This window comes from Idiotropiscis lumnitzeri, chromosome 12 (genome assembly GCF_059441095.1).
Source record: "Idiotropiscis lumnitzeri isolate Australia: NSW breed Sydney's pygmy pipehorse chromosome 12, RoL_Ilum_1.0, whole genome shotgun sequence".
Taxonomy (NCBI): Eukaryota; Metazoa; Chordata; class Actinopteri; order Syngnathiformes; family Syngnathidae; genus Idiotropiscis; species Idiotropiscis lumnitzeri.
The window spans coordinates 10,769,995-10,783,103 of NC_142402.1; the positions used below are offsets into that span (position 1 = coordinate 10,769,995).

The following is a 13,109-nucleotide window of genomic DNA, read 5'->3' on the forward strand; positions in this document are numbered from 1 at the left end:
CACAGCGTCTGACTCTCTGTTCAACAAAAAACAAATCTTAAACGACAAAACGGACCACAATTTGCCACATACGAGACAAATTTCAAGAAGCTGGAGGTGTACGATTTACCTTGGTAGATGTCCACACTAAACTGCGCCACTGTCATGCTACTAAGTGTTACGGCCACAATGAAAACAAGAGACAAAACGATGTCAATCTATCAGTCGTAATATTAGGAGAGAAAAAAAAAAAAGGTAAAAAAGAAATCGATCTGTAAAAATGTATAAAAGTACTAATTTTTACCTATAAAATTCTCACTTTGTTCCTGTAAAATGACATCTCAATTCTACTAAAATTTCACTTCGGGCTTATGAAATGACAACCTTAGTCATTTTTTTCTTGTAAAAATATCATTTTTATCTCAAATGTTGCCTGTAAAAATCTGACATTCTAGTAAAATTAAGATTATCATAAATTTACTCATTATTGTAAAATGTGCATCTTAATTCAAATTCAGATATTTTCTTTCAAAATTGCTACTTAATTTTCAGAATTTTTTTTTTTTACCTTTGTAAAATTACTGCTTTACACTCCAACAATCCCCGACTCCCAAAAAACGAGACTTCAATCTTGTTGATTTATCCCTCACTAGTCACATTTTATTCACATGCAGTTCTGAATTTATTTCCGTAACATTTGGAAAATTAGGACTCATCTTCCAGAATTTGTCCTTGTAAAAATATTTCAAAAAATTGTTCGCCACATTAAAGTTATATATATATATGTATATATATATACATATATATATATATATACACACACACATATATATATATATATATATACACATATATAGAGCTGTAGAGCTGCAGGGCACAGCGTGCTGTTTGTAGAGCCTTTGGGGGTGGCGGGGGGTTTGTAATGTATTTTTTCAAACCAAACACCCTGAACAGGATACGGTGTATAACTATTCGCTGGAGAAGAAAGTGACAAAGTTCCAAAATGCCCCCCTTCGTTCAAGTCTCTACTGCTTGTAAAAAGCTGCAGTGTGTAAATGCGGGCCAAAGGAAAAAGGGTTAGAGCAACACGCCAAAGCCCCAAAATAAGCCAGTGTGAAAAAGTATGTGTTACTATAAGCTGCCTGGCTTCCACTAACATCCACTGGGATGTGGAAACTGTGAGTCATCGCCACGGAGGCGGCGGCAGCTGAGGCGGCGGCTGCGGGAGTCTGGAGGATGTTCAGGTTGAGAGACACGTCCGTCTGCCTCACTTCCTGTTCAGGCAAACACACTTTCATTACACAGACACGCACACACGCAGACGAACAGCCAGCGTCTTGGGCAAATACTTTCATACAAAAGCTGCATCCGCTCTTTGAAGCACGGCATCCTTTTTATAACTCCGATCCAGGAATCTGGGATTGATCAAGAGGTGCTCAATAGGGTGATTTCCAGTCCACATGTGGACCCAGGCACCTTATTTTACAGACCCACACCTGACCAATGTTCATAATTTAAACAGTTATGAGTCGTCAAAGTATGAGAACACATAATATAATATAGTTTGGGGTGGGGGGATCGATGCCCAATTTTTATTCCCTAAAAAAAGTTCTCATCACGCGAGGGTAAAGTAGCACTTTAAGCCAGATTTTTACATGAACATTTTATGAAAATAGTCCAATTTTTGTGAACAAATTTTCAACAAAAACAGCCAGGCTTTTACGAAATTTTACGAAAATAAAGTTGTGTTTTACGAGAACTTTTGACAAGCATACAGTCAGATTTTCGCAACAAATATTTTTGAGAATAATTTACGACAAATTTGTTGTTTAGAGAATTTTTACTACCAAAAACATTTTGAGAATAAAGTTGGACTTATGAGAATATTTTATGAAAACATTTTTACAGGGAGAAAGTAAGATTTTTACCTGAAAGTGTAATTACAATTGTCAATTCAAGCCCTAGTTTTACTAGAAAAATAAGGCCTACATTTAACAAGAATAAAGTCTTATTTCACAAGAATTTCTTAAAAGAATGCCTGTGTGCGCAAGTGGTATTTACAAGAATAAAGTCCACTAAAGGAGAACACTAACTACAATATCAAAATAAGAGGAAATTCAGATTTAAATTCTAATTTTATGGGTAGAAAAGGCTTAATCTTACCAGAAAAAAAATGTCATAGTCTTGAAAATAAAGGTGTCATTTTACAAAAATTACGACATACTTGCAAGAAAAAATTCACACGAATAAAATTGAATAAAAGGTTTGCTATAGGATATAATTAAGCGAATAATGTTGCAATATTCTGAGAGTAAAGGCATATTTTAAATTGCTTTTAATTATTTTTTTAATTCATCAGATTTTCACAAGAAATGTTTATGAGCATCATCAGATTCTTAGTTTCATGAGAATAAAGACTTGTACAAGAAGAAATTTAGAGACTGCAATTTGAAAGGCAGGAAAAGCCCTAATATTTCTGTATTAAAGCCATAATTTAAAAGAATGAAATAATTTATAAGAACAAAATCCTAAGAATAAAAATAAATCAATCGAAACCTGATTTTTTTACAGGTTGTAGAATTTACAACGACCACATAGTAATATTTCACAAAATAATAACTAAATTACAAGTCAGTCAGTCAAAATATCACCCTAAAAAAATGAACATTTTAATGGAAACACCCGACACAAGAAGTCAACCCCCCTTCCAAAAGAAAATGTTTAAGTGTTACGTTAGAGAGAGAAAGAGAGAGAGAAAGCGAGAAGGCTTTTGGCAGAGGGACGACAACACCTGACAACGACGTGAGCCAGAGGCTCCAGAGAGGCGGCTAAGGTATGAGTCGGCGAGCTGCGACGATGCGTCATGTAGCCTCCGGTTAACAGCACCTTAGCGACAAGGTTAGCGACATTGTCTCCCACGTTCATGTGGAAGAGCTGCGCTTTGTGCACTGACCTTTGATCGTGCTTCTGGAATATCTACTCGGTCCAGAGGACGAAGACAAATAGCAAGGCAGGATGGGAGACGAGTGTGCCATAAATCACTACTGAAGCAGACAAGGAGTTTTCTAATCTACAGTATGTACAAAAAGTCTGACATCACCTCGCCCATCACATTAACGGTACATCATTACAACCCGTTGAAGTTTAAATACCGATATATACTTTCATGGTTAATGACTGAGAGCTGTGCCTCCATGTCAAATGAATTTTGCAAGGTGTGATGGATAAACACAAGTGTAAGACAGAGACATTTTCCACAATTTCAACCACATTAGTTTCAAACAGCACCCAATGAACTAGATTGGACAGCAGCGTGAGAACATGTGGTGACCGGGCCCAGAAAAAAAAAAAAAAAAGCATGCTATGGTCCTGCCAAATTTACAGTCTTTCATACAAATATTTATGACCGTAATTATGACTTTACTCCTGCATGAGCATGCGGTGGGCATGGGCTGGTATCAGATTCTGATAAACATATTGCGGTTTTAAAGGATTACGAATGTAGGTCTAAAATATGTTATTTTGAAACCTAGTGTAGCTATCAGCTTTTTTCCCCACCTTATAGTATTTATTTCAACATTTGTAGAAAGGTTGCTGGTTGCAGATGCTCATTTCAACACAGTGATGTCATAGATTAACATTATCTTGAATTTGTCAAAGAGTGATGGGTGGCGTGCTCATAAATGCGATGTGGTGTTGCCCACAGTACAGTACTTGCAGTCACTCTTTTGTAAACACTTTTTGCATATTTGTAATCAACCGGGTACCTGAAAATTTTCCCAAAAAGTTGACTTTTTTGGCACGGGCAGGGCGAGGTGTCGAATCAACAATGGGAAGGGGAGGCGTCGTGTCACTTTGCATGCACTTACAAATCCATGTTTTAGCAGTTTTGAAACAGTGACTTTTAAAATGGAAGCACTGAAGTATAAAAGCAGTGAAGTTCTCCATCATTTTTTAAACACATGCATCTATTTTTGACAGCACGCAGCCTACAGTGTATTCAGTGGTGGTCTTTGGTTCTGGCCTTGTAGTTTATGAGGTTCATGTATTGGCCTTTTGTTCAATGACATTCCCAGCGACCCCTAGGTGACCTGAAGGGGGACAAATGATGCACTTCCCCTTCAGCTGCGGCCAGCTGGCCTAACCTCGTCTGTCTGATGAGGCCACCTGTCCCAGACCTCTCTCGGTAAGAACACACACACACACAGCCACCCCCACACACACACTCACACACACAGTAGGTCAACTGTGGTTTAAGAAAACACACCAGCCGTTTAGTCTAATCCACCTGATCGTTCAATGACAAAGTACATTTATATTTCAGTATTTAAAAAATGCAGTTTCAATGTTACTACAGCTTCCAAGAAAATGAAAACTGACCTAATCTCATTGCAAAAAAAAAGACTAGTTTTTTGGTTAAAAAAATTTTGATTTTATCATTCAAATATTTGTCTTGGTGTTTTCTCTTGAAAAGTGACCGAAAAAGAAGCTACCCATTTCGCTAAGTATGAAAGTCTTTTCAGATTGGCTTTTTTCCATAGAAACACAAATTGCAAAATTAATTTCTAAAATAAAAAAATTAAAAGAAATTCTCTAAAAAAAACAACTTAATCTTGTCAACTATCCTCATAAGATCCCAACTTTTTTTTTTTTAAATGAAAAAGACTATTCAAGTGAGATGATAACATTTTGATGACCACACAACAAGAAGGGCCCCATGCCATTCAGGATGCGCGACAAATTCATCAAGTCGAACACTACCAGCTTCACAACTTCCATTCAGAGCACAACGATGGCAAGTCACACTCGAATGCACACAGGCGAGGGAGAACTCACCTTGTCGTACGTCCTCTTGAGCTGGTAGTGGAACTTGCCCTTGACCTCGTCCAGCAGCTGCTTGAGCTTGGCCTCTTCGGGCGAGCCCTGGTACTTCCTGGCCAGCTGTAGGTAGCAGGGCCACTTGGCCGAGTCGAATCCCCAGTGGCAGGTTCTCTTGTCGGGCGACTTGTGCGAGTGCATCACAAACTTCTGCGGCGAGAAGAGCAGGTGGCACTCCACGCACTGGACGCATGGCGCTTCGGGCTGCGTGTAGAACTGCGGCAGGAAAAGGCCCTGGCACTTGCCCAGGCATTGGTGCTCCACCTGGAAGCCGGCCTCACTCTCCTTCAGCGGGCCCTGGCCCGACAGCTTGGCGCCCAGCTCGGCGGGCAGTGCGGCGCCGGGGCGCAGCAGCGCGTTGCACAGCCGCTGCGCGTCCGTTAGCGTGATGAGGCCGCAGGACGGCGCGTTGAAGGGCAAGATGCCCAGCACCTTGAGGATGTGTAGCTGCTCGGCATCGCAGCGTGAGCAGTACACGTAGAGCTCGTCGCACACCGTGTTGATCTGCTGCAGCGAGAAGTCGCGCAGCACTGAGTTGAGCACCTGCGGCAGGCACAGCCGCTTCTCGCCCCCCACTACAAAGCAGGAGATGGACTCGCCCTCCAGAAGCGAGTGAGTGAGCTCCGTGGAGCTGTCGCAAGGGACTAGCAGGGGGCCGCCACCCAAGACAGGAGGGGAGGGCAGAGGGGGCATGCCGTTGTGGGAAGGCTCGAGGCCGGTGCGTGCCGAGAAGGCGGCCGGGCCCCCGAGGGAACTCTGGCTGCTCAGTGTGAACTGGGCGAGCGTGTGTTTGAGCCCCGGGCTGAGGTCCAGCGCTTTGGCCGAAGCGACCGCATGCAGCTCGGCGTCCGCGTCTGAGTCGCGATGAAGCTGCTGGTGATGCGGCTCGTCCACGTGCTCCCGCTTCACCTTCGCCGCTTTATGGAAGGACTCCAAACTGCGGCGCTTCAGGTTGATCTCAGCCATCACTCGCTTCTTGATGGGCGCGTCCTCCAGACGCTCGCGGTACAGGCGCTTCATGCTGCCCTTGAAGGAGCTCAGGCCTTTGAAGGGGCTCTTCAAGCTGGTCTGGGTGCTGGCCATGTCTGAGCGCTCTCTTATGGTTCTGGTCTCTTCTTGTCTGGATTTTTGGAACAACTCCTTTTGTTTATCCCGTAGGCCTTTTTGTTTTTCAAACGATGCTGTTTCTCCAGTAGATGGACACACACATGATGGAGAATTTTCGATGTTCCGATACGCTTCCTGGTGATTCAAAAACAGTATGTTAAAAGACACCAGAGGAAAATTAAAACCAAATATACATCTCAAAACTCAAACAGGCAACTTTACACCAAAAATAGCAGACTTTGCAGAACCAGACTGTCTTTGGACCACTGTAGCTATTACCAAAATTCAGTTCCTGGGCCAACAGTAGACTCTTTTTATACTCTACGGGGATCAGAGACCTGTTTGTGGAAGGTGTGATTTAATACCAAAAAGTCCCTTGAAATTGCCCTTTTTGCTCTTAAAATTAGAACATTATTCAATCTGAAAAGGAAGTTATCGCACTCAAACATGTAGAAGAATCAATAAAGTTATCAAAGAACATGAAATGCGAAGCTTTTCAATGTTTTACGGCTGCTGTTGCACTAGTGGGAATAGACGAGGTCAATGGCTGTTTGCATGCACCACTGAGCCAAATGGCCATTAACATAGTTCACAAAAACACCTCTTGCAGCACTTGTAATTGAACCCGGGGTGGGATGTTGGGGTGTGTGTGTGTGTGTGTGTGTGGTGGGGGGTCTGGAGGGTTAAAATTTGCATGGGATATTTCACTTTCTTCCCCAGCCAGCCAGAGAGCGAGTGAGTGAGAATCCCAACAAGCAAATCCAGTGGCCCAGGTCCCATTCCACAATTCTCACAAACATTTTTCACTTTGCAAGTGAAAGTGCTCCTGCCTAAAAAAAAAAAAACATACTGTGCCTTTTTATCCCATGCTGGCTCCATCAAGCGCATGAATAAAACTCAATGAAAGTCTTAACACAACCCCACCGCCTCTCTTTCACAGCTTGACATAGAACAGCGTGGATGTGTTTTAAAGCAGGATTTACTACGTGGAACGAGGTAAACAGCACTTATAGTCGCTATGCGCGTTATATTTGCTTTGACTACGCAATACAACACAAATAAGAGTTTTACTAAGCACATGGATCTCAGACTTTTTAGTTAAGCTAAATAACACTTTTACCCAAATAGAGGGTTAAGAATACACCGTTCTTAAAGATTCAGTTCAAATGAATTGTACGTCAAAGTTAAATACAACTGAACTGTACTCTTTCCTCTACTGCCTGGTTTTAAGAACACTTGCAACCTTTTGAAAAGTCTTCAATTGTTTTTTGCCATCGGTTGATAGGACATTTTCATTTGTTCTAATATATTTGATTGATTTGAATCTTTAAAATCAATTATCTCCTGTGTTTAATGTTGTGATTCTTCTGCATATCACTAGAGGGAGCCCTAATAGGTGATTCTCAAGGTGACGTATGCGAACCACACTGACATATTTTGCAGTTCAACCAAAGCATAGTTTTATTTTTGAGACAATAAGAGACAATTTTCAAGAGTAAAGAGTCAAAATGATTCGTGGCTTTTCATGACAATAAAGTTACATTTTCTTTGAGAAAAAAAGGTATGTTACAATGATTAAACGTTGTATTTCATATTTAATATTTTTTTGAAAAAAGGTGCATTTTTGGGAGAAACCCCCCGTCGAGAGAGTAAAAAGTCGAATTTAAGTCATTGAGTTGTACTTCGCCCCAATTTTTTTTTTTTTTTTAATTGCATCGTTCAAGGTGATGCCCTGGGCCACTATGGCACTGTGTTGGGCTGGGCCAATATAAATGTTAAATACAAATACGATGGAATTAACACAATCCTGCTTTTTTTTTTTTTTTTACATGCTAAGCAACAAAATTAAAAAGTAACCAATGTTTTAAAGGCTTAAATAATATAGTATAAATATGCTAGATATTAAATAATTATTTGTAAGAGTATAATAAGTATTCGTCAGAAAAAAAGTGTCAAGATTCTAATTGTGGTAGCATCAGCTTGCTAACATTTATTTTCCCACCAAACCATTTGTTTCGGGGCAAAAAACACACACGCAATATGGCTTTTCCCAACTTTGGTGAGGGTCTGCGAATGCAACACAGGCGGTGGTGTGATTGCCAAGTGTTAATGTCCAAGACCAAGACAAAGAAGCACAGTGACAGTTGGCAAATTTTGCTTGTTCTAACCAACAAATACATGCAATATATACCATATACCGTGTTAACGTCTCCCTCAAAAATATGCCTACCTTTTCCCCACTAAATGACAAGTAAGAAATTACAGTATCTCAGCACATACAGATTTTAAAAACTGTACTTCTATACCTAAACGGGGAGCTCCCTGCAGAGTTATGATGTTAATCTTGCACTATGTGGAGACTTTGATGATTAACATTCCAGTAGACTAAGACATGCAGTCACTCCACAATATAGGGTGTGCAATCGCATCAATGTTCTGCAAAGCGACATCACTTATTAGTTTTGTCCACTCTAACTCTGATCTTACATCTAAAAACTCCATGAGCATTCCAGTAGACTCTGACGTGGTTACTCCACAATATTATCCGTGTCCAACGATGTCAATGTTCCAGAGAGCTACGCCACTTATCTGCTCCACCCAGTGTGCTTAGGTCTTTTAACGACAATTAGTATTTCAGTCGAGTCTGACACATAGACGCACGCAAAATTGTGCAGCAATCACATTTCCATTCAGGCGACTTCCTAGTTCCATTCAGTGTGCCTTGGATCTTATGTTGTGTAGTGTCTTTCATGACGCTGATGCTGATGCAAGGTCACTCACAGTATTGTGAGCGTCCATGTCATTTCAAGCCATTTTTTTTATGCTAGATAAAATGCAACACAATGCCAGTCTTTGAAAAAAATAGTCAAGAAAAGCAGGTGAATTCAAAAGGTAAATAATATCTGTTTTTTTTAAAACCATACTGTGTTTCTGACTTACGGTAGATACATTTAGTATGAAATTGAAATGGGAAAGGGATTTCCTTCCCAGTGCTGGCACATGAATGAGTATGTGCATGCCTTTGCACATTTTTCACAGAGCTTTTCCCTCGACCGGCGCACTGCTTCTGCGCAAAATACCCGACCTTGATTCCGCAGCCTGCTTGATGTTTGCGGGCGTTTTAATGTCATAAAGCACCGCGAACACATGTCAACATGAGCTTCGCGGCGGGTAATGAGTTTTGCTCCAAGGGGGAGGCGTGAGGTGGCGGTGGGGAGGCAAGTATCCCGTAAACAGCTGCGTTTTGGGGATCATCCAATAGCGACTTCAAATCCGAGGAACCACTTCGCTGCTGCAAGGACGCCGCATAGAAAGGCTCCTTCTCCAGCCTTCACCCCCTCCCTCCTCCCGCCACGACTGCGCTGGTATGCAGACAGCGCCGATAATGACATTCACTGTCTGCACTGCCCAGTCTCGATCGGAGGGAGCCGCCGCCGCCGCCGCCGCCGCCGCCACCACTACCACAACCACCACGATTACGGCCACAACAGTCCGGTCCAGGCTTCACTCCGAGCGGGGTGCCCCCACAGTGTGTCACCGCGGTCTCCTTCGCAAGAGTCGACACATTGAGCGACAGAAATAAATAAATTATATTAATAATCATACAAATGTATGCTGCGCTTACGTTAAACACGCGAGGAACGGTTGCTAAAAGTATTTTTTAAAGGAGAAAAGAAAGAAAAAAAAACGAAACCCGAGGCTAATTTATGCCAAGAAAATGCTAGTTAGCTAGCCCCCCATACACACACTCAGCTCAGCCTAAAAAAAAGCAGCAAAAGTGGGTTATAACAAGACAGCTACACGGTAGTTGGGGCGGCAGAGAGGAGGCGGAAGGTGGACGACTCAAGAAGCCCAGCGGTGTCTCGCCAATTCGGCCGACTACTAGTACGACAATGAACACTGTAGTGCGTTATCCAGGGGTCGAGCGGAGAACGACCGACGCGCTCACCTCCCCCCAGAGTGTGAGCGAGACAGCGGGCTAAGCCGAGCTAGCTTCACCCCCTCGTATCCCACCGACTCTCGCCCTTTCGCAGTCAAACAAATCACTGCGACACTCACTTCTACAAACGAGTTTCTCGTTTGACGCCAGCGACGTAAATACATGAAATAAATGCATAAACGATGGTTGAAACACTTGCCTCGGTCTGCTCGGTCCTCACTCGCCGGGGGTCTTCTCCGTACTGGAAAAGCCTGGCGGCGGCGGCGGAGCATCAACAGAAAGAGGCTACACCACCACTACAGCCCTGTGACGTCACGCCGCATCGAGGACTAGAGGCGGAGACGTCATCGTGGCTACAGGAAACGATGCGGGGGTGTCTCGCGCTCTGTCTGTCTGTCTCTGTCTGCCATTTCCTCTTGACTGCATTAGGAGACACGTGTGACAGCGGCGGGACTATTTAAAGGGGCCATGTTGCTAGCGATGTTGCAGTTTTTCCTGTTTTGAAAGTTCACATTTATGGTTTATGAAGCTTTCAAACAACGTCCTTCAGTCATTTTAACATTACTACTTTTTGGTGGTGGTCTGACGCGAGACTGCAGTCATTTTTTATTTGCTTTGTAGTTAGGTAAATTATATTTTGGTTTGTTTCTTAACTCTTGATTAGATAGTTCATATGGTAATTGGTAGTTTGCAGGGTTTTAATCCTTCCGATTCTGATAATCCATGAAAAAAATAGCTGCACGTTTTTCAATTTTAGGGCTGCTCACTAATGATTATTTTAATAATCGAATAATCTGTCAATTATTTTTTTCAATTCATTGATAAATCAGATTTTTTTAAAAAAATCTAAATTTGCATCCCTTTATTATACAAAAACGGGACATTATTTCAAATTGACAATGCCGAAAATACACAAACATGATTCCGCTACTTGTCTGACATGTGCAGTGTTTAGGAAAAGGGAAAGAACATGACACTGCACACAGACTGGTCTGGAGTTGGCTACAGGCTGCAAATTAACTAGCTGTGGATGATCATTTTTGTGATCGGCAATGAAAGGCATTGATTGACATCGCAAATATTTGGGTGGAAATGGATGGCCGATCGATCGGAACAACACTAGTAGTTAGCTAAGCATAAATTTTGCTAGAACTTAATATGTTTTGATTAATTTTAGCGAGGTGGTTAGAGTAGCTAGTTGGCATGTTACGTTGTCGTGCGACAAGCATAATTCATGGTAGAAGAAATTGTCGTGATTTGGTTGTAATTGGTCGTAGGTAAGCGTAAATTACACTAGAAGAGAAATTGTTTGTTAGTACACCAGTTGTGAGCTGAGCATGAATTTTGCTGGAAGAGAAATAATGTTTCTATGCCTTTGTTAGCTTGTGAATTAGTTCACACTTAAGTAGTTTGCTGAGCATGAATTACAATCGAGAAGAAATTGTTTTGATTTGTTTTTTTATCCAGTTTGTCAGTTTTCTGGTTAGTTCGCTAGTTGGTTATCTAGTAAGTAGTTAGCCGATCATGAATTACTCTTGAAGAGGAACTGTTTTGATTTTTTTTTTTTGCTGATTAGCAGTGATGGTGCTAGACCAAGGCCAGAGGGGGTTGTCGCCCCAACAGAAATTTGGGTAGCCCTAAGAGGGAAAACAAACCCTAAACGTAGGACGCCTAGTTGACATATCGGTTAGGAGCAGCCATTTTTGTGTCATTTTGGTTACAATTGAAATTGGAATACTTACAAAATTCAGCCTCTGAAACAAGTTTCCTTTCGTAACACGAAATGTGGTCGACTTATCTCGAATCACAAAAAATGTTACAAGAAACCATGCCCAAAATGACACAATTTGTTCATTTTGATTTGGACATTTTAGGCTTATTTTGGTGAAACTTGATATTTGGGTGGCGGCACGGTGACCGACTGGTTAGCACGATGGCCTCACAGTGAGAGACAGCATCGGGCGTGGGTGCGATCCCGGCTCCGGCCATCCTGTGTGGAGTTTGCATGTTCTCCCCGTGCTTGTGTGGGTTTCCTCCGGGTACTCCGGTTTCCTCCCACATTCCAAAAACATGCATGGCAGGCCGATTGAACACTCTAAATTGCCCCTAGGTATGAGTGTGAGCGCGAATGGTTGTTCGTCTTTGTGTGCCCTGCAATTGGCTGGCAACCAGTTCAAGGTGTCCCCCGCCTACTGCCCGAAGATAGCTGGGATAGGCTCCAGCACCCCCCTCGGCCCTAGTGAGGAGAAGCGGTATAGATGATGGATGGATGGATGATATTTGGGTAACACACATGCCGGAGAGGAACTCAATTTCATTTAAGAACAAAATATTTAATGGCATTGTCATGTGTGAAAAGACAGTGATAGACTACCATTTGCATTTGGAGAGGCAATTTTAAGCGTTAAGTTTGGTTACAATTTTGCATATTTGGAAAAATCACCTCTGGAAATCAGTTTCATTTAGCAACATGAGATTTGATAACACTACCTATCATGAGTAGACTCACAAATGGTCTCAAGTGCCCATGTACAATATATAAATTTCGATACATCGAGTACACTGTGACTGATGCAACACGTAGAGAACGTAACCTCTCAAACAACACTGTGGGCTGTTTTGCAGCAGCTGCTGTGATGCGACAGCAAGGTCAGCAGTTGTATTATGAGAGCAGATGTGAGTACCCCCCCCCCCCAAACAACAACAAGAGGTGATGTGGGGGGGGTGGGGGAGCATTGATTTTGCTGTAAAACAGCTACAAGTGCGGAGAGGGGGACTCCATTCATCTGGTTTGTGCGCTAATGTGACTGGTCATTAGAAAACAAAATGAGTGAAGGATGAGCGCAGCGAAGCCCCTCCTTTCGCTCTTGCTTTGTCTTAACTGTTATCGGACTCTGGGCAATAAGTGAACCCTCGGGAGGTAGGCGTTACACCGATGTCTTCATTCGTCGCTATCGATGTAGCATATTGAATTGTGTCAAAGCTTGTTCGCACCGAATATGCGGGAAATCAGTTCACTTCACATGAAATTTGGTTAACATGTATATCATGAGTAGACCGACAAAAATGTCCCAAAAACCAATACCTGAAAATAAATGTTTCCACTTTGGTTTGAAGTGACCACTTTGTTTTGGTAAGAATTTGCATTTGGAAACATCCCCCAGGAAAGTTTGGAGAATTTAGGTCCTAAAACCAGTTTCACTTA

General features: G+C 42.2%; 1 protein-coding gene across 1 annotated transcript in view; it reads right to left on the reverse strand.

The window, feature by feature from the left end:
* LOC148325882 (ski-like protein) overlaps positions 1-10,305 on the reverse strand; it is a 39,803-nt gene extending 29,498 nt beyond the window's left edge. Inside the window, exons 1-2 of the mRNA XM_088311670.1 lie at positions 10,104-10,305; positions 4,816-6,099 (exon numbers count right to left, since the gene is read on the reverse strand). Coding sequence (XP_088167796.1) covers positions 4,816-5,940 — 1,125 coding nt within the window. The 5' untranslated portion in view covers positions 5,941-6,099; positions 10,104-10,305. The remainder of the gene's footprint in view (positions 1-4,815; positions 6,100-10,103) is intronic.
* Between the last annotated feature and the right edge of the window lie 2,804 nt (positions 10,306-13,109).